General features: G+C 40.3%; 1 protein-coding gene and 8 non-coding genes across 11 annotated transcripts in view; 1 reads left to right on the plus strand and 8 right to left on the minus strand.

The window, feature by feature from the left end:
• The window catches only part of LOC120915205 (membrane frizzled-related protein), a 170,348-nt gene that overhangs the window by 45,323 nt on the left and 98,042 nt on the right, over positions 1–26,983 (plus strand). For all 3 annotated transcript variants that reach the window (XM_040325514.1, XM_040325513.1, XM_040325512.1), the window contains exons 6-7: positions 25,543–25,750; positions 25,831–25,961. In XM_040325514.1, the coding sequence (XP_040181448.1) occupies positions 25,543–25,750; positions 25,831–25,961 (339 nt within the window). The remainder of the gene's footprint in view (positions 1–25,542; positions 25,751–25,830; positions 25,962–26,983) is intronic.
• Positions 458–606, minus strand: LOC120916624. Its single transcript, XR_005744037.1, has one exon. It is a non-coding gene; the product is annotated as a U12 minor spliceosomal RNA (small nuclear RNA).
• Positions 2,758–2,906, minus strand: LOC120916626. Its single transcript, XR_005744039.1, has one exon. It is a non-coding gene; the product is annotated as a U12 minor spliceosomal RNA (small nuclear RNA).
• Positions 4,679–4,827, minus strand: LOC120916620. Its single transcript, XR_005744033.1, has one exon. It is a non-coding gene; the product is annotated as a U12 minor spliceosomal RNA (small nuclear RNA).
• Positions 6,998–7,146, minus strand: LOC120916621. The gene has a single exon (XR_005744034.1). It is a non-coding gene; the product is annotated as a U12 minor spliceosomal RNA (small nuclear RNA).
• On the minus strand, positions 8,581–8,729 carry LOC120916619. Its single transcript, XR_005744032.1, has one exon. It is a non-coding gene; the product is annotated as a U12 minor spliceosomal RNA (small nuclear RNA).
• LOC120916622 lies at positions 14,953–15,101 on the minus strand. Its single transcript, XR_005744035.1, has one exon. It is a non-coding gene; the product is annotated as a U12 minor spliceosomal RNA (small nuclear RNA).
• On the minus strand, positions 19,305–19,453 carry LOC120916625. Its single transcript, XR_005744038.1, has one exon. It is a non-coding gene; the product is annotated as a U12 minor spliceosomal RNA (small nuclear RNA).
• LOC120916623 lies at positions 21,338–21,484 on the minus strand. The gene has a single exon (XR_005744036.1). It is a non-coding gene; the product is annotated as a U12 minor spliceosomal RNA (small nuclear RNA).

Raw genomic sequence — 26,983 nt, forward strand, 5'->3', positions numbered from 1 at the left:
TATCAGGGAACACACAATGACAGCGCCACAGTGAAGAACGGGGAAGCTGTGTTTACACACAGCTCTCCTTGTTCTTCAGCTCCGGGGACCGATCGCGGGACTCCAGCAGCGATCGGGTCCGCGGGTCCCGTTGCTTCGGACTGGGTCGCGCGGCCGCGACCCACGGCTGGGCACTTAAAGAGGACGTACAGGTACGTGCTTGTGCCCAGCTGTGCCATTCTGCCGATGTATATGTGCAGGAGGCGGTCCTTGAGTGGTTAAAGTGGTTGTCACTTCTGACGTATTCTGTCGTTCGAAAATGTTTGCATTGGGAGTAACCTCTTCACTTTCAATACGAGACTAGTACATCACAAAACACAGACATTCGCTCATCTGAAAATGTGATCGTGTGTAGAAAGAAAAAACTTCTAAGGCCCAAAGACCTTCATATTTATCTATTATTAAACATATTAGGGGATGGGCAAATCTCATCACCTGAAGGTCCTGCAAAGTAAGCAGATCCTCCAAGGGGAAACCTGTACCCATTCAAAAATTCATCTCATACTTAGTGAGGAAACCAGGCATCACCCCAGTTTGTTATTTTCCTTACTCATTAGTTTAAGGCATACAGTCAGGATGGTGTATACAAGACCCCCCTGTGCTTCACCTCAATCCAAGTTATGGAGAGAAAAAATAAGAATTTCATATTTATCTTTACCGATGTGTATCAATTATTATGCTGAACTTTTGCTTCTTTGAGTTTTTGCCAAATAACAAAAATAAAACAAATACGATAGGCATAATAATTTTACTACAGGATGTTTATAGATGATTAGGTGTAGTGGAACACGTGATGGTCCTCAGTATGTAATTTGCATTGTTAATATTGTTGCATCAGCAGGACAATAGGAACAAAGGAGAATAGGCCAAAATGTACAACCGACATAAAGCACAGGCAGATGTATTGCTAACCATTATATGTCTAAATCTGGTCATACATTAAACAATCTTATTGTACAATTTTCCTTTAGATTTACCAAAAAACATATAATATCAGGCCAAACCTAAAAAAACACTTTCAATTTGCATCCGATCAGCCAGTCTTGCACTATATAGTTGAAAATACATCTATAACGAATGGCTAGCACAAAGGGACAAAGGAAAATAAGCTCTTCTAAAGTGATTGTAAAGGGTATTTTTTTTCAAAAAAACATGTTATATTTACCTGCTCTGAGGATATGTATCCTCCTCTTCTGGGGTCCCCTGCAGGTGCTACTGTCTCCTTCTCTTCTCAGTGTGCCACTATAATAAGCTGTTTCTTATTGTGACACACTTGGGGACTTGATCCCAAGCCACATTGCCTGTGTCCATAGACACAGACAGCAGGCCCACATCCCCCAAAATCCGCTCTGTCATCACAGGATTTGATTGACAGCAGCAGGGACCAATGGCTCTGTGAGGAGGGAGAGAGCTGCTGCTCTTGGGCACAGCACTGAATCAAGATCAGGCTCAGGTAAGAAACAGAGGAGTTGGCGGGGGGAGCTGCACATGGAAGTTTTTTGATACAAACAAATGTACAGTGGAAAATATACAGGTTTGTGCAAATTAATAAATTGGAGAAAAAAATCACAAGAAAATTTATTTTTTTCTAATTTTTTACTATTTATTGCCAAAGAAATTAAAAAACATAAATAATAAAAAATAAGATGTGCATAATATTTTACTACAGGACTTTTACAATTAATTAGCTTTAGTGGAAAACAAATGATGGTCCCCAGTATGTCATTTACATTGTTAATGTTGTGACAACAGCAAGACAATGGGAGCAAAGGAGAATAGGCCAAAATGTACAACCAACATAAAGAATTGCTAACCAACGTATGTCTCACTTTTATTTCTATCCCCCTCAAAAAAAAAAAAAAAAGATTATTTATTTAGAGTAGACTACAAAACATATGTGCTGAGCTTAGACTTTACCAAAATGGGTAAACAAATGTCCTAGTGATAGTGATGACCTTGATACAATCTCAGGGCTAACCCATTTCTGCCGTTTGATTCAAATTATAAGGTGAAATATGCAGACCAGACAAAAAATCTACATCTCACCTTTTTCAGCATCTAACTCCAAGAGGAGCTAGCTGGGCCTGAGCAGCTGCTTTTTATTGGCCAATGACATCACAAAACATATGCACTAAGATTGGTTAGCTTATACATTCACTCCCATTTACCCGCCTCCCCTGTGACGTCTGTCCTTTGCACAGGCTCACATTTCCACAGCACATGTAATACGCGTGTACGTTCTTTGTCCAAAATTCATATACAGGGATTCCTTGGTCAGCTCTGCAAGGGTCTGCCATATAAGGTATAACAGTTCTTCTTGTCACGGGACATAAAATTCCTTTGGTGGGATGAAGACAGAAGGGGAAGAAGGAGGAGGGGTTGGAGAATAAGGAGCTTTTGGAGTGGGGGGGGATGACACATCTGTTCTTAATAATAGTCCTTTTGTATCTCCATCCAAGTTGAAATTTTAAAAAAATATCTGACAAATATTTTCAAGGAAAATAAGCAATATTGTGACTTATACTTTTCACACATGCATATATAAAAATAAATTAAAATAATATAAGAAGAGGAAACATTTCAGTGGTTCTAATAAAAGAATTAGCTTAACTTAAAAATAGGAATTTTAGTATAATCTATCACTCTAGGACCTAATGGGGCTTAGAAAGAAAAGAACCAAGAATTTCATATTTATCTATTTTTAAACATATTAGGGGATGGGAAGATCTCATCACCTGGAAGTCCTGCAAAGTAAGCAGATCCTCCAAGGGGAAACCTGTACCCAGTGAAAAATTCATCTCATACTTAGTGAGGAAACCAGGCATCACCCCAGTTTGTTATTTTCCTTACTCATTAGTTTAAGGCATACAGTTAGAATGGAGTATACAAGACCCCCCTGTGCTTCACCCCAATCCAAGATATGGAGAGAAAAAATAAGAATTTCATATTTATCTTTACCGATGTGTATCAATTATTATGCTGAACTTTTGCATCTTTGAGTTTTTGCCAAAAAACAAAAATAAAACAAATACGATGGGCATAATAATTTTACTACAGGATGTTTATAGATGATTAGCTGTAGTGGAACACGTGATGGTCCTCAGTATGTCATTTGCATTGTTAATATTGTTACATCAGCAGAACAATAGGAACAAAGGAGAATAGGCCAAAATGTACAACCGACATAAAGTACAGGCAGATGTATTGCTAATCATTATATGTCTAAATCTGGTCATACATTATACAATCTTATTGTACAATTTTCCTTTAGATTTACCAAAAAACGTATAATATGAGGCCAAACCTAAAAAAACACTTTCAATTTGCATCCAATCAGCCAAAGTCTTGCACTATATAATTGAAAATACATCTATAACGAATGGCTAGCATAAAGGGACAATGGAAAATAAGCTCTTGTAAAGTGGTTGTAAAGGGTATTTTTTTTTTCAAAAAAACATGTTATATTTACCTGCTCTGAGGATATTTATCCTCCTTTTCTGGGGTCCCCTGCAGGTGCTACTGGCTCCTTCTCTTCTCAGTGTGCCACTATATTAAGCTGTTTCCTATTGTGACACACTTGTGAAACTCATGCTATTTTTTTCAATGATTTTTATCCATATTGCAGGGACCAAACATTACATTAAAGCCGCAAGCAGTATTAAATTTATTTTTTCTTATAGTAATCTCATGTTGTGCAGGGACATTTCTAAACACGTGCCACTACTATAGACACCCAGCAGGTACGATATTTAAAGGAATTTTTTTTTTCACTTTAAGCATCATTAAAATCGCCGCTCCACAAAAAACTACAGTTTTTAAACGTTTTTTTTCCATTTATACATGTTCCCTGGGGCAAGACCCAGGTTCTGAAAGACGTTTTCCAACAATAACTTGAATATTGGGCTTTAAAATTAGCACTTTTGAATTCGAACGTTCGAGTCCCATAGACTTCAATAGGGTTCTAAGGCTGCTTTCACATTGAGGCGTTGAGCCGCGGTGAAGGGAAAAGCCGCTCTATTGGTAGCGCCGATATACCATCGTATTTACCGCAATATTCGGGCACTAGCGGTGAGGTTTTAACCCCTGCTAGCGGCCGAAAAAGGGTTAATACCGCCGCGGGCGGTATTACCGCGCTTTCCCATTGATTTCAATGGGAAGGCGCGGTATAGGAGCGGTGAACACACCGCTCCTATACCGCAGTAAAGATGCGGCTAGCAGGACTTTTGGAGCGCTCCTGCTGGCGCACCGCTTCAGTGTGAAAGGCTTCGGGCTTTCACATTGAACACTACAGGGCATGATTTTTCATGCGGTATAGCAGCGCTATTTTTAGCGCTGTACCGCATGAAAAACGCCTCAATGTGAAAGGGGCCTAAATGTTCGCGCAAACGTTCGGTTTGTTCGAAAGTTCTGGTGCAAACCGAACGTGAGTATGTTCGGCTCATCCCTAGTTGTCACTTCTGAGGTATTCTGTCGTACAAAAATGTTTGCATTGTGAGTAACCTCTTCACTTTCAACACGAGACTAGCACGTCACAAAACACAGACGTTCGCTCATCTGAAAACGTGATCGTGTGTAGAAAGAAAAAACTTCTAAGGACCAAAGACCTTCAGATTTATCTATTATTAAACATATTATGGGATGGGCAGATCTCATCACCTGAAGGTCCTGCAAAGTAAGCAGATCCTCCAAGGGGAAACCTGTACCCATTCAAAAATTCATCTCATACTTAGTGAGGAAACCAGGCATCACCCCAGTTTGTTATTTTCCTTACTCATTAGTTTAAGGCATACAGTCAGGATGGTGTATACAAGACCCCCCTGTGCTTCACCTCAATCCAAAATATGGAGAGAAAAAATAAGAATTTCATATTTATCTTTACCGATGTGTATCAATTATTATGCTGAACTTTTGCTTCTTTGAGTTTTTGCCAAATAACAAAAATAAAACAAATACGATAGGCATAATAATTTTACTACAGGATGTTTATAGATGATTAGGTGTAGTGGAACACATGATGGTCCTCAGTATGTAATTTGCATTGTTAATATTGTTGCATCAGCAGGACAATAGGAACAAAGGAGAATAGGCCAAAATGTACAACCGACATAAAGCACAGGCAGATGTATTGCTAACCATTATATGTCTAAATCTGGTCATACATTATACAATCTTATTGTACAATTTTCCTTTAGATTTACCAAAAAACATATAATATGAGGCCAAAGATAAAAAAAACACTTTCAATTTGCATCCAATCAGCCAAAGTCTTGCACTATATAGTTGAAAATACATCTATAACGAATGGCTAGCATAAAGGGACAAAGGAAAATAAGCTCTTCTAAAGTGGTTGTAAAGGGTATTTTTTTCAAAAAAACATGTTATATTTACCTGCTCTGAGGACATTTATCCTCCTCTTCTGGGGTCCCCTGCAGGTGCTACTGGCTCCTTCTCTTCTCAGTGTGCCACTATAATAAGTTGTTTCCTATTGTGACACACTTGGGGACTTGATCCCAAGCCACACTGCCTGTGTCCATAGACACAGACAGCAGGCTCACATCCCCCAAAATCCGCTCTTTTATCACAGGATTTGATTGACAGCAGCAGGGACCAATGGCTCTATGAGGAGGGAGAGAGCTGCTGCTCTTGGGCACAGCACTGGATCAAGATCAGGCTCAGGTAAGTAACAGAGGGGTTGGTGGGGAGAGCTGCACACGGAAGTTTTTTGATACAAACAAACATACAGTGGTAAATATACAGGTTTGTGCAAATTAATAAATTGGAAAAAAAAATCACAAGAAAATTTACTTTTTTCTATTTTTTTACTATTTATTGCCAAAGAAATTAAAAAACATAAATAATAAAAAAATAAGATGTGCATAATATTTTACTACAGGACTTTTACAATTAATTAGCTTTAGTGGAAAACAAATGATGGTCCCCAGTATGTAATTTACATTGTTAATGTTGTGACAACAGCAAGACAATGGGAGCAAAGGAGAATAGGCCAAAATGTACAACCAACATAAAGAATTGCTAACCAACATATGTCTCACTTTTATTTCTATCCCCCTCAAAAAAAAAAAAAAAAAAAGATTATTCATTTAGAGTAGACTACAAAACATATGTGCTGAGCTTAGACTTTACCAAAATGGGTAAACAAATGTCCTAGTGATAGTGATGACCTTGATACAATCTCAGGGCTAACCCATTTCTGCCGTTTGATTCAAATTATAAGGTGAAATATGCAGACCAGACAAAAAATCTACATCTCACCTTTTTCAGCATCTAACTCCAAGAGGAGCTAGCTGGGCCTGAGCAGCTGCTTTTTATTGGCCAATGACATCACAAAACATATGCACTAAGATTAGTTAGCTTATACATTCACTCCCATTTACCCGCCTCCCCTGTGACGTCTGTCCTTTGCACAGGCTCACATTTCCACAGCACATGTAATACGCGTGTACGTTCTTTGTCCAAAATTCATATACAGGGATTCCTTGGTCAGCTCTGCAAGGGTCTGCCATATAAGGTATAACAGTTCTTCTTGTCACGGGACATAAAATTCCTTCGGTGGGATGAAGACAGAAGGGGAAGAAGGAGGAAGGGTTGGAGAATAAGGAGCTTTTGGAGTGGGGGGGGGGGGGGGGTGACACATCTGTTCTTAATAATAGTCCTTTTGTATCTCCATCCAAGTTGAAATTTTAAAAACATATCTGACAAATATTTTCAAGGAAAATAAGCAATATTGTGACATATACTTTTCACACATGCATATATAAAAAGAAATTAAAATAATATAATATAAGAAGAGGAAACATTTCAGTGGCTCTAATAAAAGAATTAGCTTAACTTAAAAATCTGAATTTTAGTATAATCTATCACACTAGGACCTAATAGGGTCTTAGAAAGAAAAGAACCAATAATTTCATATTTATCTATTATTAAACATATTAGGGGATGGGCAGATCTCATCACCTGAAGGTCCTGCAAAGTAAGCAGATCCTCCAAGGGGAAACCTGTACCCATTCAAAAATTCATCTCATACTTAGTGAGGAAACCAGGCATCACCCCAGTTTGTTATTTTCCTTACTCATTAGTTTAAGGCATACAGTTAGAATGGAGTATACAAGACCCCCCTGTGCTTCACCCCAATCCAAGATATGGAGAGAAAAAATAAGAATTTCATATTTATCTTTACCGATGTGTATCAATTATTATGCTGAACTTTTGCTTCTTTGAGTTTTTGCCAAAAAATAAAACAAATACGATAGGCATAATAATTTTACTACAGGATGTTTATAGATGATTAGCTGTAGTGGAACACGTGATGGTCCTCAGTATGTCATTTGCATTGTTAATATTGCTGCATCAGCAGGACAATAGGAACAAAGGAGAATAGGCCAAAATGTACAACCGACATAAAGTACAGGCAGATGTATTGCTAACCATTATATGTCTAAATCTGGTCATACATTATACAATCTTATTGTACAATTTTCCTTTAGATTTACCAAAAAACATATAATATGAGGCCTACCCTAAAAAAACACTTTCAATTTGCATCCAATCAGCCAAAGTCTTGCACTATATAGTTGAAAATACATCTATAACGTATGGCTAGCATAAAGGGACAAAGGAAAATAAGCTCTTCTAAAGTGGTTGTAAAGGGTATTTTTTTTTCAAAAAAACATGTTATATTTACCTGCTCTGAGGATATTTATCGTCCTCTTCTGGGGTCCCCTGCAGGTGCTACTGGCTCCTTCTCTTCTTAGTGTGCCACTATAATAAGCTGTTTCCTATTGTGACACACTTGGGGACTTGATCCCAAGCCACACTGCCTGTGTCCATAGACACAGACAGCAGGCTCACATCCCCCAAAATCCGCTCTCTTATCACAGTATTTGATTGACAGCAGCAGGGACCAATGGCTCTGTGAGGAGGGAGAGAGCTGCTGCTCTTGGGCACAGCACTGGATCAAGATCAGGCTCAGGTAAGTAACAGAGGGGTTGGAGGGGGGAGCTGCACACGGAAGTTTTTTGATACAAACAAATGTACAGTGGTAAATATACAGGTTTGTGCAAATTAATACATTGGAAAAAAAATCACAAGAAAATTGACTTTTTTCAAATGTTTTACTATTTATTGCCAAAGAATTTAAAAAACATAAATAATAAAAAATAAGATGTGCATAATATTTTACTACAGGACTTTTACAATTAATTAGCTTTAGTGGAAAACAAATGATGGTCCCCAGTATGTCATTTACATTGTTAATGTTGTGACAACAGCAAGTCAATGGGAGCAAAGGAGAATAGGCCAAAATGTACAACCGACATAAAGAATTGCTAACCAACGTATGTCTCACTTTTATTTCTATCCCCCTCAAAAAAAATGATTATTAATTTAGAGTAGACTACAAAACATACGTGCAGAGCTTAGACTTTACCAAAATGGGTAATCAAAAGTCCTAGGACCTAATAAGGCTTAGAAATAAAAGAACCAAAAATGTCATATTTATCTATTATTAAACATATTAGGGGATGGGCAGATCCCATCACCTGGAGGTCCTGCAAAGTAAGCAGATCCTCCAAGGGGAAACCTGTACCCATTCAAAAATTCATCTCATACTTAGTGAGGAAACCAGGCATCACCCCAGTTTGTTATTTTCCTTACTCATTAGTTTAAGGCATACAGTTAGAATGGTGTATACAAGACCCCCCTGTGCTTCACCTCAATTCAAGTTATGGGGAGAAAAAACTGATGTAATTAAAAACTATCTTTACCGATGTGTATCAATTATTACTCAGAACTTTTAATTCTTTCAATTTCTGCCCAAAACAAAAATAAAACAAATAAAATGTGCACAATATTTTTATTACAGGATGTTTTCAGATGATTAGCTGTAGTGGAACACATGATATATGTCATTTGCATTGTTAATTTTTGTGCCATCAGCAGGACATTAAGAACAAAAGAGAATAGGCCAAAATGTACAACTGACAAAATACAGGCAGGTCTAATGCTAACCAATGTATGTCTAAAGCTGGCCATACATTATACAATCTTATTGTACAATTTTCTATTAGGTTTGCCAAAAACCATATTATATGAGGTCAAACTTAAACAACGCATTCAGTAAAAGATAAATCTAAAGAAGATTGTACAAGAAAATTGTATAATGCATAGCCAGTTTAACTTTTATTTTTACTACGTTGAGGTGCAGTGAATATGGTGTGAGTGATATAATGTGAGATGGTTTGGGTGCACGCTATTCTTGTATTATTATTTCTTTTAGGTGCACACCGTTCTTGGATTTTTTTTCAAACGCTGCAGCAGCATGCAGCTGACAAAAGGCAACTCCAAGAACACATGGTCAGGAACAAGTGAATGACACACTTTGAGCACCCCAAATGTAAAAAAATTATATCCAGTAAACCCCCAAAATAAATGAAAAAAGCTTTTTTTTCTAAGAGAAGACGTAAGAAAAAAAGAGTACAAGTAAAAGTGACTACTGACCTAAAAAAAAGCAGATAGAAGAAAAAACATTTAAAAAGAGTAAATAGAAAAATATACAGTGAGTGTGTATAATGCTGTGAAAAAGTATTTGCCCCCTCTTTGTCACACTTAATTGATTCAGTTTATCAAACATACTTTAATATTACACAAAGATAACCTGAGTAAATACAAAATGTATTTTTTTTTAAACTCTTTTTATTGACAGGGTATAGAAAAACAGTCAGGTATGACAACTGTGACACTCAACATGAGCGGTAAGAAATATAAAATGCGGTACACAAAAATCTATATTACACGCAGGAGAGAAAGACTATACATATTTTTCAACCCCACATCAAATATATTCAAGAATAGATCTCTTTCTGATACCTCATCAGTGTTTACACTTAATAAAGGACATTTCAATTGGGAATATAACTTGGACAGATCACGCCCCGGTAACAATGGAAATAACATGGGGAGAGGGAACTCAGACGTCAGAGCGGAGGTGGAAATTAAATGAGAGCCTACTACAGAATCCTGATATAATTGAAGATGTAAAAAAAGAAATAACATGGTATTTCCAGACAAATGATAATGAAGAAAGTGATCCGGGTATAGTTTGGGAAGCCCATAAATCAGTGATTCGAGGGGTTTTAATTAAACATGGTTCCCGAGTTAAGAAAGCTAGAGAAAAACAAATAAAAGAATTATTAGAAAAGATACAGAGATTGGAGATACAACATAAAAAAAAGACAGAAATGGGTATAGGAATTGAATTAACACATTTAAGAAGACAGGTAGCGGATCTCCTTAGATATAAGGCTGAAGCGGTTTTACAATATGCAGAGAAGATGACATACGATTCAGGTGATAAATGTGGGAAGTTACTAGCAAAAAAATTGAAAAAATTACAGTCACGGTCATATATCCCATTTATTAAAACCAAAGAAGATAAAAAACTCCACCTTTCAAAAGAAATAGCACAAGAATTTAGGAAATACTACGCCGCGTTATATAACCTTCAAGGGAAGGAGAACCCCTCTGGGGCTGTGGAGAAATATATATCCTCAGCAGGTCTGACTAGATTAACACCTCCAGAGCGAAGGGATTTGGGAAAACCAATTACTCTGGAGGAAGTACAATCAATAATGAAAACAATAAAGCATGGTAAAGCCCCAGGCCCAGATGGGTTCACCATACAATATTATAAAAGCTTTAGTACACTATTAGGGACCCATATGACTAAATTGTTTAATACAGTAGGACAAATAAGAATGTTACCCCCGGAGACGTTACTAGCACATATTACGATTATCCCAAAAGAAGGGAAGGATCCAGGGGCATGCACTAGTTATAGACCAATATCATTAATAAATGTAGATATTAAAATTCTGACAAAGATCTTGGCATCACGTATACAGCCCTATCTATCTAAACTGGTACATTTGGATCAGGTCGGGTTCATCCCAAATAGAGAAGCAAGGGATAGTACTATTAAAGTGTTAAACTTAATAAACCAAGTAAAAGAAAAGAAGATATCGAGTGTTTTCTTGAACTCAGATGCAGAGAAGGCATTCGATCGAGTGAATTGGGAATTTATGTTGGGAACAGTAAAACAAATGGGATTAGGAGAGCGGATGGCTCAGTGGATAGAGGGGGTGTATGCGGGACCCAGAGCTTTGGTAAAAGTGAATGGGGTGTACTCTGAGCCTCTAGCAATCACAAATGGTACTAGGCAGGGCTGCCCCCTGTCGCCTTTATTATTTGCATTGACATTAGAACCATTATTAAACAAGATTCGACAGAACAGAGATATAGTGGGTATTCAATTGGGAGGGAGGGAACATAAAGTATCGGCTTACGCAGATGACATGCTCTTCTCCCTAACAAAACCACAGATATCCCTTCCAAATTTAATGAAAGAAGTAGAACTCTACGGGAGGATGTCAAACTTTAAAATAAATTATAATAAATCTGAAGCAATGGGGGTCGCTCTGCCAGGGTCGATTAAGAATGGTTTGGAATTTAGTTTTAAGTTTAAGTGGACGACGAGGGCATTGAATTACTTGGGCACTCAAATGCCACCAGATTTAAAGGATACTTTTGAACTAAATTTTAAACCATTATTGGGTACAATTAGAACAATGTTAGATGGATGGAGTAGAGGGATGCACTCTTGGTTTGGGAGATCTAATATTTTGAAAATGAGTGTAGTGCCAAAGTTTTTATATCTTTTTCAAGCTCTACCAATTCAGATCCCCATGTCGTACTTCAATCAAATTCGGGCATTATTTACAAAATTTATATGGGGGAGTAAAAGGCCCAGGATCGGTAGGAAATTATTGATCCTACCCAAGAAGGTGGGAGGGATATCAGCACCGGATATGTTAAAGTACTATCACGCAGTCCAGTTGGGAAGGATAGCAGATTGGAGTAGACATGGGGATTATAAATTGTGGATCACTATAGAGCAACAAATGTGCCCAGTACCGTTAGATAGGGCAATATGGTGCTATTCTGCGTTACCCCTTACAGTTAAAACTCACCCAACGATAGGACCAACTTTATGGATTGGAAATAAAATATGTCATAATCCGAATTTCTCAACGAATAATTCCCCCCTCTACCCAATAATAGGAAATCCAGAATTCCAGCCTGGTTTGGAATCCCATATACTCAAGAAATTAAAAGAAAAGGGTAGATTTCAAGCCTCCCACTTTCTGGGTGAAAGGGGGTGGATGACAATAGGAGAAATAGCACAAAGGGGAGGGAGCGGTGAGATACCGATATGGCAAGCGCGACAGGTACGACACTTTCTGGAGACTCTGGATGGTGCAGAAAAGTATAAACGGGCACTCACAAAGTTTGAGGAGTACTGTGGAGGAAAGGAACCACTAGCCCATATGGTCTCTAAAATGTATATATTATTGACTGCACCACCAGAAGACTTTAGAATGTCGAGCCTAGTAAAATGGGAGAGAGATTTAGGCCAAGTTTTTTCCCCAATACAAAGCCAAAATATTATAAATTTAGCATTAAATTCTTCAAGATGCACGAAAATACAAGAATTAAATTATAAAATATTAACAAGATGGTACTATACGCCAGCGCGTTTAAACACATTTTTTCCTGAAATGTCAGATAGATGTTGGAGAGGCTGTGGGGAGAAAGGGACAATGCTACATACATTTTGGGGATGTCCAATAATACAACAATTCTGGGAAACAGTACGGAGAATTACACAAGAATTTACGGAATATCATATTCCAGATGACCCATCGTTTTTTCTACTACATCATGCTGAAATATATCCGGTGAGATATAAGGGATCAATGATGTGTCATTTGATAAATGCGGCGAAAAGTTGCATTGCAACAAAATGGAAAGACCCCGAGGCACCTCCAATATCTATGTGGCTGAAAAAAGTAAGGAAAATAGGGATAATGGAGAAACTCCTCCCAAAAACAATAGATAAGAAACAGCAAATTAAAATGATATGGGCACCTTGGGAATTATTTTTACAGTCGGAGGAAGGTAAAAAGCTAATAGGAGAATAAGATAAAGGGTAGTAGATGGAAGAAAGAAGGAAAATAGGAGAGAGAACATTTTGCGCACGGTTGGAGGACAGCGGAGGAGGGGAGGGGTGTATTGTATTGTCTTATTAAGAATTTTTTTTTTTTTTTTTTCTCTTCTCTTCTCCTAATTCTTCTCTCCGGCCTGAGGATAGACGGCTGGAGGAGGGGAATGGGGGAAGAAGGGGGTCTAGAGGTAGGGATAAGGGGGGAGGGAAAGGGGGGATAAAATGAGGAAGGAAGTGCTGCGGGAATAAGGAGGGAATTAGTACTTTAGATAAAGAATAAATGGATATTTAGTGGGAGATGGAATACTCGGGTAGTCTGAAATTTAGTTTAGAAGTAGAAAGTATTTGGTCTATTATAGAGGAATGGATTGAAACTAGTAGTGATACAGATATTATGAATAGTAAATAGAGTTGAAGAGAGAGAATAAATATAATTTCCATACATATGTTGATGTATAGGACTATGCTTAGTCCTCTTCTTATGTTTCCTGTATCACTTTCTTGCTTTTTTTTTTCTTGGAAAAAAAAAAAAGTTTTTTTTTTTTAATTATTAAAATGATATTGTTCCCCCTTTTTTTTGTTATTTTTTATGTTTGTTTTTCTGCTACAATTATTGTAAATCCTTATTATATTATTATTAATCTAATTTTTAAAATGAGGATTATTAGTGGGGATTTATAGTGATTGTGGCAGAGAAAATAAATGTGAAATATGAAGGATACAAAAGTAAAAGGGGGAATAATATAGTTTTAATTATTATTTTAAATAAAACAATAAATTAAACAAAAAGAAATATAAAATGCGGTACACAAAAATCTAGAAAAAATAAAATAAAAATTCACATTGACATGAATTATTAAAACCTAACAATTTTGCTGAGCATTTGGATCCAGGCTAGCTAACACAACAAATCAAAACAGTATATCAAGGGGTATATATATATATATATATATATATATATATATATATATATATATATATATATATATATATATATATATATATATATATATATATATATATATTCAACTTTAGATTTAGATGTAGGAAACTTCATACAAGACATTACTTAGGCATTATCAATGGTGAGAGTAGAAGAGCACCATACATCCCACACCAAACCATATTTACATGGACAGCTCTGATGTTCCGCATCCAATATACCTAATAGGCAGATTCATATGTGGCATGGCACAGGGACAGAGAGGATAGTAGACATTGTTACAACCACCTGTTTCCAATATCTATCAATTACAGGACAATACCACTTTACAGCTCGTTGATGAGTACATCTAGTACAAGCTGAAGTCGGAATGCGAGTTAAATATGACTGATGTAATATATAGAGCTGGATATGTTTTTTGGTAATGGCCGGAGAGACTGTTAAATGAGAAGAACACGCTTCTTCTCAGTCCTCACCCGACAAATCGGTATGAGATCCTGCCATATATGCCGGACCTCTAGAGGTTTTTTAATAATAGAGGTATATAGCAGGTGAAGATCCACAGTACAGATAAATCCTTTATGGCCCTGTGACCTCAGTATACCAATCATTGGGTAGTCTGAAAATTTGGCACCAGAAACATCAAACTGGGTCTGCAAAACATGGCGAAGCTGTAGGTATCTATAAAATGCCTTATGTGGAAGAGCACATTTGTTCTGTAATTTAGTAAAGGATAGGAGCATTGTGAGTAACCTCTTCACTTTCAACACGAGACTAGCGCGTCACAAAACACAGACGTTCGCTCATCTGAAAATGTGATCGTGTGTAGAAAGAAAAAACTTCTTAGGCCCAAAGACCTTCAGATTTATCTATTATTAAACATATTAGGGGATGGGCAAATCTCATCACCTGAAGGTCCTGCAAAGTAAGCAGATCCTCCAAGGGGAAACCTGTACCCATTCAAAAATTCATCTCATACTTAGTGAGGAAACCAGGCGTCACCCCAGTTTGTTATTTTCCTTACTCATTAGTTTAAGGCATACAGTTAGAATGGAGTATACAAGACCCCCCTGTGCTTCACCTCAATCCAAGATATGGAGAGAAAAAATAAGAATTTCATATTTATCTTTACCGATGTGTATCAATTATTATGCTGAACTTTTGCTTCTTTGAGTTTTTGCCAAAAAATAAAAATAAAACAAATACGATAGGCATAATAATTTTACTACAGGATGTTTATAGATGATTAGCTGTAGTGGAACACGTGATGGTCCTCAGTATGTCATTTGCATTGTTAATATTGTTGCATCAGCAGGACAATAGGAACAAAAGAGAATAGGCCAAAATGTACAACCGACATAAAGTACAGGCAGATGTATTGCTAACCATTATATGTCTAAATCTGGTCATACATTATACAATCTTATTGTACAACTTTCCTTTAGATTTACCAAAAAAACTCTCTTGTTAAAAAAAAGATTTACCAAAAAACATATACCGTATTTATCGCGGTATAACGCGCTCTGGCGTATAACGCGCACCCCCAAAGTGGCCCCCAATCCTGTGGGAAAAAAAGATTTTTTGTTTTTTTGTACTTACAGTTTTGGTGTCTTGCGCGGCGTCCTTCTGCGGCCTCGTCGGGTCCGGCGTCCTTCTGCGGCCTCGTTGGGTCCGGGGTCCTTCTGCGGCTTCGGGTGTCCTCTTCGGCGGGTCGGGCGTCCATCTTCGGCGGGTCCGCTGTCCATCTTCGGCGGGTCCGGTGTCCATCTTCGGCGGGTGCGGCGTCCTCCCGCTCGTTTCCCGCCACGACTTTGAATACTGCGCCCGCATATAGCGAGCGCAGTACACTCGTGAATCTTCGGGCAGGCTCGAGCGCCTCTCGCACTGACGTCCTGTACGCTCAGGACGTCAGTACGAGAGGCGCCAAGACTGCCCGAAGATTCACGAGTGTACTGCGCTCGCTATATGCGGGCGCAGTATTCAAACTCGTGGCGGGAAAGCGGGTATGGGCGTATATCGCGCACCCACGATTTTGCCCTGATTTTCAGGGCAAAATAGTGCGCGGTATACGCCGATAAATACGGTAATATGAGGCCAAACCTAAAAAAACGCTTTCAATTTGTATCCAATCAGCCGAAGTCTTGCACGTCATAGTTGAAAATAAATCTATAACGTATGGCTAGCATAAAGGGACAAAGGGAAATAAGCTCTTCTAAAGGGGTTGTAAAGGGTATTTTTTTTTATGTTTTATTATTTATTCCCAAAGAGATTAAAATATATGTATCTATATTTATATGCATCAGTACCATTTTTTAAATAAAGAGTATGAGTACCGCTATTTTTATTTTTTATTTTTTTTAGAACTCGCCAATGCCAATTACCGATACCTGCCAGCAACTGTTTTGTTTACACTTCAAATGTCAGCAAAAAAGTTATTTACAAATTAAATAGTTTTTTTTTTTTGCATATTTTTTTAATGTGAAACATGTAGATATGTGTTAAAGGTGTAAAATAAACAAATGAACAAAGCAAACAAAAAACAAAAACATTTTTTAATTATTATTAGTTTAGTTTAAAAAATCATCAGGAAAATAATAAGTAAATGGAGAAGGAGAATAAGGAGTTACCTAGGGCTGATTGGAGTACATTAAGGGTTAATAAAAAGTAAAGCAGAGGAACATTATAATAAATAATACTGAGATCGAAGTTCATCCCTCTGTTCTGTAGACAGGTAAACAGTAAGATACTAAATGAAACAATGTTTCTTTTTATCCTTCTCTTTTGCTGGGCAATGTTGTTGATAAAAATGGCCTGCATTATTATTATTTTACAGCTCTTTTATGTTTATACTTCAGTTATCAAAGGGCAAACACTGACAGCTGAAAGAGTCATTGTTGTTAAGGAAGCGACAGCCCCGCTCCTTAAAGCGGGGGTTCACCCTATCAACGCAAAAAATTTTTTTTTTTTCTTTTACCATAAAATCAGGCATTGTAGCGCGAGCTACAGTATGCCTGTCCCGATTTTTTTTACCCCCGTACTCACCTTGTACTCGTACATCGAAGATACCGGGGAATGGGCGTGCCTATGGAGACGGAGGATGATTGACGGCCGGCTCTGGCGCGTCACGCTTCTCCAGAAATAGCCGAAATAGGCTTGGCTCTTTACGGCGCCTGCGCATAGCCTGTGCGCAGGCGCCGTGAAGAGCCGAGACCTACTCCGGCTGTCTTCGGGGAGAGTGACGTGCCAGGGCCGGCCGTCAATCATCCTCCCTCTCCATAGGCACGCCCATTCCCCGCGGGAGCCGAAATCTACAATGTACGATTACAAGGTGAGTCCGGGGTTAAAAAAAATCGGGACAGGCATACTGTAGCTCGCGCTACAATGCCTGTCTCGATGGTAAAATCAAGTCAGTGAGGGTGAACTACCGCTTTAAGGCTGCATTCACACCTGAGCGTCGGTCGTTCGGCGTTTTTTTCCGGCGTTTTGTCGCGCGTATTCATGCTTATTTGCGCGTTTGCATACAGCATTGTCCGACATTTTTGTACTTTGACGTTTTTTATTTTAGCCAATAGGAAAAACTATCATCTTTTCATCACTTGTTGCTATGTTGGTAGATTTTTTTAATCTTCTGCATGGGCGACAAGTTCTATTGATTAAAGCGACGAAACGCCCGTAGCAAACGCCCGTTGTCGCGCAAGTCACTTGAATCGAGCGTTTCCATTACTTTCTATGGGAAATGGAAACGCTCAAATACGCCCAAACCGCCCGATACCCGCGACAAAAAAGGGTCCGGAACTTTTTTTGGCTACAGGCGATGGGCGTCAGGCGCATCAGCGTTCAGATGTGAACCATCCCCATAGACTTTAATGTATTTTGGTCCCTCTGGCATTTGTGAGCGTCGCGCTACAGGCGACAAAACGCCTAGGTGTGAATGGGCTCTAAAGCAGGGTTCCAGGCTTCATTTTTTTTTTGCAAGCTAAAATTAATCACATTAAACAGTCCCTAAAACGTTTTAATAGCTCCCCAATCATACCAGAAATCATTGCAAACACTTGCCTTATATCCTCCAGCTCATGTTGTGGCCGTATCCATCATATGTGTGGGCATGTGAAGCCCAGTTCCTTTTTCTTCCTGGTTTTCAGGGAGAGGTGCATGCTGGGTGATTTTTAGGCACAGTAATGCCCAGAGACTCCTGGGAAATTATTGTAATCATTTCCCAGGAGGCAATGGGGTCTTAGGACAGGAAGTTGAACATCCTAGGACTAGGAAGTAGAAGTAGGCAGATTATGAAATCTGCCCAGTAACAGCCAGATAGAAATTAGTAAAAAAAAATTTTTTTTTACATTAAAGCGGGAGTTCACCCGAAATTTTTTTTTTAACATTAGATTAATGCTCATTTTGTCAAGGGGAATCGGGTGTTTTTTTTTAAATCGAAGCAGTACTTACCGTTTTAGAGAGCGATCTTCTCCGCCGCTTCCGGGTATGGTCTTCGGGACTGGGCGTTCCTATTTGATTGACAGGCTTCCGACAGGCCTCCGACGGTCGCATACATTGCGTCACGAGCAACCGAAAGAAGCCGAAAGTCGGTGCGGCTCTATACGGCGCCTGCGCACCAACGTTCGGCTACTTTCGGAAAATCGTGACGTGATGTATGCGACCGTCGGAAGCCTGTCGGAAGCCTGTCAATCAAATAGGAACGCCCAGTCCCGCAGCCCATACCCGGAAGCGGCGGAGAAGATCGCTCTCTAAAACGGTAAGTACTGCTTTGTTTTTTAAAAAACTACCCGATTCCCCTTGACAAAATGAGCATCAATCTAATGTTAAAAATTTAGTTTTCGGGTGAACCTCCACTTTAAAAGGAAGCTGTTAATAGAAAGTTCATTTTTAGGGTGGAACTTCGCTTTAACAACCAGTAATTGCTGGCTTATTTTTGTTTTTTCTGTTTACATTTTAGCTGTCGGTTTCAGGTATCAGAGCATTTGCACGATACCGATACTTGTGCCAATGCTTAGTATTTCCACTGATACCTGTCCTAGTGCAACTCTAATATTTACTACCAAATTAAAGATCTGTCTGTCCCCAAAGTACAATAAGTTGGGGTGGACTACAGATCCTCAAACATATAAAGTGCAGAGCTCTGACATAAAAAAAAAAAAAGTCCTGGAACCCAATAAGACTTAGAAAGAAAAGGCTTCTGAGGAACCAAGAATTTCATATTTATCTATTATTAAACATATTAAGGGATGGGCAAATCTCATCACCTGAAGGTCCTGCAAAGTAAGCAGATCCTCCAAGGGGAAACCTGTACCCATTCAAAAATTCATCTCATACTTAGTGAGGAAACCAGGCATCACCCCAGTTTGTTATTTTCCTTACTCATTAGTTTAAGGCATACAGTCAGAATGGAGTATACAAGACCCCCCTGTGCTTCACCTCAATTCAAGATATGGAGAGAAAAAATAAGAATTTCATATTTATCTTTACCGATGTGTATCAATTATTATGCTGAACTTTTGCATCTTTGAGTTTTTGCCAAAAAAAACAAAAATAAAACAAATACGATAGGCATAATAATTTTACTACAGGATGTTTATAGATGATTAGCTGTAGTGGAATACGTGATGGTCCTCAGTATGTCATTTGCATTGTTAATATTGTGCAGGACAATAGGAACAAAAGAGAATAGGCTGGAATGTACAACTGATATAAAGCGCAGGCAGATGTATTGCTAACCAATGTATGTCTAAAGCTGAATACACACTACAGTGAAACCTCGGTTTAAGAGTAACTTGGTTTGAGAGCGTTTTGATTTGAGAGCAACTTTTTTTTTTAATTCTGACTTGGTTTGCGAGTGTTGAGGTACGGGGGTGCAGAAAACGAGCAGAGCCGAAAATAGGCCTGCAGTACCTCATTTGACCTGAGGTACGGGGGCGCAGAAAACGAGCCGAAGTGTCCTCTGGCCTTTTCGGCCGTTTTCAATGCTCTCTGGTGCCCCTCCATCTCTGGACGCATTCGGTATTGCATCCCATTGAAGTCAATGAGGAACAAATTATTTTCATTTCCATTGACTTCAATGGAAAAACTGGCGTTGATATGAGAGTACTTTGGATTACGAGCGTTCTCCTGGAACGGATTATACTCATTATCCGAGGTTCAACTGTATACAATTTTCTGGAGTTTTTTTCCTTCAGATTTACCAAAACCATATAATATGAGATCAAAGCTTAAGAGTTTCAATTTGCATGCAATCAGGCGTGTCTTTGCACTACATGGTTTTGGTAAACAAACAACAAAACAAACAACAAAAGTTGTATAGTGTGTATGGGGTCTGGTCATACATTATACAATCTTATTGTACAATTTTCCTTTAGATTTACCAAAACACATGAGGCCAAACCGAAAAAAAAAACCTTTAATTTGTAGCCAATCAGCCAAGCTCTTGCACTACATAGTTTAAAATAACTCTATAATCTATTGCCAGCCTAAAGTTAATTGTTACTATGTTTAGATGGTTTAGATGCACGCTATTCTTGTATTTAAATGATACTAAGCCCCCCAGTACTGCTCATGCGTAGCGTTTGCACAGTATGGAGCCGCCGAAAGCCTCCGAACATCAGAATTTACGGTCAGCTGTAGACGGCGCCTGCGCACAATAGCCAACATTGTGCCACACGCTCCTGATGCTCGTATAAGTCTGCTAGGGGTGGATTTCTTCATGATGGGCGCGTGTGAGGGGCGGATGTCTACAAAAGGGGGCGTATTGCGTCATGATGGGCGGTGCTATTGCTTATGTTAGCTAGCTAGATAGGCCCTGCAAACCCCGCCCCCCCCCCCATCAACATTGAAAGATCCGCCCTTCACTTGGCTAAACACGCCCGGCAAACACGTGTAAGAAGAATAGCAGAGATATATTTGTTTAGGAGATGTGTTTGAGTTTCGGCGGCTCTGTACTGCGCAAGTACTGGGCGGGCATTATTCGAAAGGGGGCACTTCTCATCTGAACACCGGACCCCTAAAATTTCACCAAGGCTCCTCCAAAAAGCATTGCGAACATTTATCTTTTTGTAATTAAAAATGTAAAAAAACAATACAATAAACGAAGGGTTCTCTGTGTGAACGCCTACGTATATATATCCATATACAGAGAGGGATTTGGGCAGCGCACTCCTATGTCCAATAGAACGCAGAGTCAGGAAACTAAACACACTGAGAAGTATGAAGGAAACGATAGAGACCGGAAGTTACTATTCATCTATTATTAGACTGTACGAGGGGACCGGGAAATCTCAGCACCAGGAGGTCCTGCAAAGTAAGCAGATCCTCCACGGGGAGACCTTTACCCGTTCAAAAATTCCTCTCACAAGTAGTGAGGAACCAGGCATCACCCCAGTTCGTTATTTTCCTTACTCATTAGTTTAAGGCATACCTTCCAATCGGTACAGACAAGAACCCACTCTGTACTTCACCTTCACTGACATTATGGAGAGAGAGGAAAACCAAAACCCCCTCAGTATGTACATGTATCAGTCACTACTCTAAAGGCTTCCTCTTCCCGCTTTTACTATGAGAACACACATAAAAAAAGCTAATAATCTCCTTATATTGTTTCCACGCAAGGTTTGTGAAGGATTTATTTGAGTGAAAAGCATTATGGTCCCCAGAATTCCTCTAATTTGAATACGTCGTGTCGTCATCAGATACGTAATACCTAGGAGGAAGGGGAGGGGTTTATTTTGGTCTACAACATGGCGGGCGTGTCGATGAACACAATGATAAAGAGGGGAAATATCGCAGCGGGGTGTGTAGTGACCGACGGCGGGGTGTGTAGTGACCGACGGCGGGGTGCGGCTCCGATAATACAGCATTGTGTTCCGTGCCACCTCGTGTGTTCTTTCCGGAGCACATGATGGATGGATGACGTAAATTAAGTGCTTGTTTTCTGTCACGTGTAATACATCTAGGTGATCACCTTTGCTGCATCTTTCTGTGAAAACAGCGACATTCTACAATAAACAGAACGGTGATCATCGCGCTGATCATTCAGAATGTTGGTGTATCGATGCCCTGTACGGAATCCTCTGTATGGACCTGTCTGTACGGAATTCCTCATCATTCCCTGTACGGTGTTCCGTCAGATATGGTGACCCGTCAGACTTGGTAACAGAAGTGACGTCCCGTCGCCGCCATCTTGCTACAACCCGCACTCCTCCACTGTATACACCGAGAAGGGGGCAAGCAGACATCTTTTTACACCCACCGGAGTTTTGCATTTTACAGTTATTTTTAACAGAAAGCGGAGCTTATAAGGTGAAATACAGGATTTATAAATCGGACGGACTGTTTATGGATGTTACATTTTAAAAGCAGCGGCAAACCTGCTGATTTCACAGGTTTGCTAATGTGACAGAACATCTCTGCTTTTATAATTCAACATCAAAACAATCCGTCAGATTTATAAATACTGTATTTCACCATATATGCTCAGTTTCTTGTTAAAAATAACTGTGAAATGCAAAACATTTCACAGTTATGTGGTGTAACAAGATGTCCGCTTCTCTGTGAATCGTTACTGCGGAAGAGTACGGGGTGTAGCAAGATGGTGGCGACAGAACGTCACTCCCATTACCAATTCTGACTGGTTGCATAATCTGACAGAACACCCCCTTCCTGGTGTATTGTTACTGTGGAGGAGTACGGGGTGTAGCAAGATGGTGGCGACGGAACATCACTCCCGTACCAATTCTGACGGGTCTCCAAATCTGATGGAACAACCGAATCCTCCTCCCAATTCTGGTCCAGCATGGATGGTCAGCTCCGTACAATATCTACCTTCTTATTGGAGGGTTTTCATTACTGACTCAGAGTTCATAAAGGCACAGTTTACCCTGTGCACACTAATAATAAATACTTCCACATTAACAAAATAGAACAAGTGTGCATTTATTAAAAGTTTGTACTTAAAGTGATGCTAAAGTTTTTCTTTTTAATTAAAATAAAAAAGGAATACATACCTTCTCTGTGCAACAGTATCGCACAGAGCAGCCAGATCCTCCCGCCAGCGTTGTCCACTCCTCCAGTCCTGCGGGTGCCCCCATGGTAAGCCCCACACTCTCAAGCCGGGCTGTGTGCATCCATACACACACACCGCACGGCTCAGCCCCACCCCTGCTTCCTCCCCACTAGATTTGACTGGCAGCAGCAGCCAATGGCTCCCACTGCCTACTGTGAGACCAGGAGGAGAGTGGTGCTGCAACCAGGACAGGGCTGGAGCAGTGAGAGGAGTCAGGTAAGTGTTGGGGAGGTAGGATAAATAGTGGTGAGTTTTTACCTTGACGCAAGGATTGCACCAAAGTGATACTAAACACGCGTTGCTTAACCACTTGCCCTCCAGAAGCTTTACCCCCTTAAAGTGGAGGTTCACCCTAAAACAATTATCTAACATTACATCCAGCATACTAACGACATGCACAGTATGCTGGTATTTTTTTTTTCCGCCGTACATACCGTTTAATTGTTATTTTCCCCCCGGCTTCCGTGTTCTGATTCCCGTGGGACTGGGCGTTCCTATTGAGAGCTTAGATGATTGACGTCTGGTGAAAAACTTCCCATGGCGCATAAGGTGCGTCACCAGTTTTCCGTAAATAGCCGACTTGCGAGTCGGCGCTATACGGCGCCTACGCCTGCCATGTAGAGCTGACTGCGCTGGCGCCATATAGAGTATGTACGGCGAAAAAAATACCAGCATACTGTACATATCGTTAGTATGCTGGATGTAATGTTATATAATTGTTTTAGGGTGAACCTCCACTTTAATGACCAGGCCATTTATGCAATATGGCACTGCGTTACTTTAACTGACAATTGTGCGGTCATTAGACGCTGTACCCAAACAAAATGTATGTACTTTTTTCCCCATAAATAGAGCTTTCTTTTGTTGGTATTTGATCACCTCTTTTTTTTTATTTATAGTGCAAATAAAAATGGCAAACGTAAATTTTGAAAGAAGAAAAAACATTTTTTCTGCTATAAAACATATCAAATTGAAAAAATTCAAAAAGCCGAATTTCTTTATCAATTCAGGCCAATATGTTTTCTGCTACATATTTTTGGTAAAAAAAATCCCAATAAGCGTAAATTGATTGGTTTGCGCAAAAGTTATCGCGTCTACAAACTATGGGATATTTTTATTTATTTAAAAAAAAAAATAAACATTTTATACTAGTAATGGCGGCAATCAGTGACTTATGATATTGTGGTGGACTGTTGGGACACTAAGTGACATTTTTTACACATTTTGGGGACCAGTGACTAGGGTTGTACCGAAACCGATTCTAGTATCGGTATCGGTGCAGATACAGAGCATTTGCGCGAGTGCTTGTGCAAATGCTCCAATGCCTAATCCGATATCTAGGCAGCCTCACAGATGATCGGTGCGGCGGTGGGGGGGAGTTACAATCACAGATCTCCCTGTGTGGCTTTTAATACAGCAGCTGACAGCCTCTTCTCCTCCTCTCCACCGCCGCACCGATCACCCCCAACTGCCCCCTATATCCTCCTCCGGTTCCCCAGGTCCTCTGTTTCCTCCTCCGGTCCCCAACTGTGTCTTCCTCCAGTCCCCATTTGTGTCTCCTTCCAGGGCCCCCTCTGTGCTCCCCAGGTCCTCCGTGTCCTCCTCTGGTCCCCCTCTGTGTCTTCCTCCAGTCCCCATCTGTGCTCGTCGGGTCCTCTGTGCCTTCCTCCAGTCCCCATCCGTGTCTTCCTCCAGGGCCCCCTCTGTGCTCCCCAGGTCCTCCGTGTCCTCCTCTGGTCCCCCTCTGTGTCTTCTTCCAGGTCCCCCCTCTGTGCTCCCCGGGTCCTCTGTGTCCTCCTCCATTCCCCCCCTCGTCCCAGATCTGTCAGGATGGAGAGCAGAGGAAGTGGCCGGTAAATATGTAATTTACCAGCTCCTTTCTTTTCTAAATGAATAGAGTCAGTGATCACTGACTCTGTCCATTCATAATTGGGCATCAGCCAGAATCCCACCTAGATCATCGCATCATTCATCACTACCGGTCACTGTGGTAGGTATAATGGTCATCACCCAAGGAGATCCTAATTATGAATCAATATGATCAACAGCATCAATAGTATCTCAGAGGGATGTAAATGACACAACCATAGTACAGTGCGTTGAAGGAGCTAAAAGCCACTATTTATTAAAGGAAATACACTCACATGCAATAAAAAAATATATAGGCACAGCAAACACATTTCAAAGATGACCACGCTAAGTGGCATGCTTACATCATAAGATCCAGTCCTGCCTTACACGTTTCGTCATATTTTGACGTCTTCAGTGGTGGTCAGACGTAAGCACGCTATATATAACAAATAGGCTGGATATGACCAGCTGAAAATTCAACAGCTCCACTGTGCGCTTGCCTCCCTCACTTACTTTTTCCAGAATATGATTGATGAAATATTGTCTGCCTTTTCTCCATAGTGTGTGGAGGATTCCTGAGTGCCTCAGAGGGAATATTAAGCTCTCCGAATTATCCCTTTCATTACCCACCCAACTCTCACTGCTCCTGGATGCTGGATGCAGGAGAAGGAAGGCTCGTCCAGATTAAAGTGCAATACTTAGATGTGGAACGCTATGGATTTTGTCTTTTCGACTGGTTGGAGCTCAGAGATGGTAACACATCAAGCAGGTATGCTCTCACACACTACACAGTAGCATTTCATTAAAGATGAATGAAATGATTCACGGTGGCTTTCTCCATTGCTGCAGGTACTGTGGCTCTGTCACTCCCACTACATTTATTTCTAGCTCACATTGGTTACAAGTCCAGTTTGTATCTGATTACCTTAATGAAGGAGTAGGCTTCTTTGCAAAATACCAAATGATTGAACCTAACCAAGGTATGTTATTTGACTTTAAGTTTTTACAAATATCTGTGAATTGTATTAAAATTAGCCCTAGGAAAATGCACTTAAAGGCTAAGTTCCCCTTTTGTCTAGTGCAGGTACATTTATTCAGGCTTGGCTGGCAGCCAAGCCTGTGTATTTTTTCCTGGGTTGGGCAGAGATCCAGGGAGAGCTGGATGACTTACAGACAGCATCACTGGGACCTCCCCCCTACTTCTAGAAATCACTGGAGACTTCTATAAGAATGGGAGGGGAAGTAGGATGGAACAGCCTGGAGTATTCATGAGGGCCCTTACCCATCCCTAACAGATGGGTTGGCAGGGGGCAGGGCCCCTCAAATACTCAGAGGCTGCCCATCTGGGGAACAGCGTTCAAGTGGAAGCTGGAGATGGAGTGTTAGCTGTCAGAGGTCTTTGAGGGTAACCCCCTAGTCGGGGGGGGGGGGGTGAACTCAGGTTTGGGCTCCTGGTGCAGAAGGGACCTCTTAAAGACACACAGGGGGATCCTGACCAGGAGGCACATGAGCAAGGAGAAAGACAGCTGTAGAACACTGTCAGGCAAATCTCCAGGGAGGAAAACAGCCAGGAGGGCTGGTGAGTGACACACAGTCGGGGGGACTGAGAGGACTGGGTGAGAGCAGTCTGGGATAAATGCAGAATCAGTCAGAAGGACTGTGGTAGAAGGGGCAGGAGAAAGGGGCAGCTGCAGCCAGGTGGGCTGGCAGTGCCTGAGGAGGTAGTACTGGTAGCAGTAGCCACAGGATTAGGACAGGTGAGCACTAGAACTTTTTTACACCAAAGGGGCCCACGGTCCATGCCCGTAAAGGGCAGTTGTTATGGTCTAATTGCACTCTTGTCAGACCATCCTTGCAGTGCCAGCTGGTCCTGGGTGTTGTAGTTCCAGGAGTAAGAGTTGTACTGGAGGAAGTTAAAGGAGATCTGGCAGCAATGTTTTGCAGGAGGCAGAGGAGTGTATATACTGTGTGTATATAAATTCAGAAAAGGGGTTTACTACAC

The sequence above is a fragment of the Rana temporaria genome, chromosome 10 (genome assembly GCF_905171775.1).
Source record: "Rana temporaria chromosome 10, aRanTem1.1, whole genome shotgun sequence".
Taxonomy (NCBI): Eukaryota; Metazoa; Chordata; class Amphibia; order Anura; family Ranidae; genus Rana; species Rana temporaria.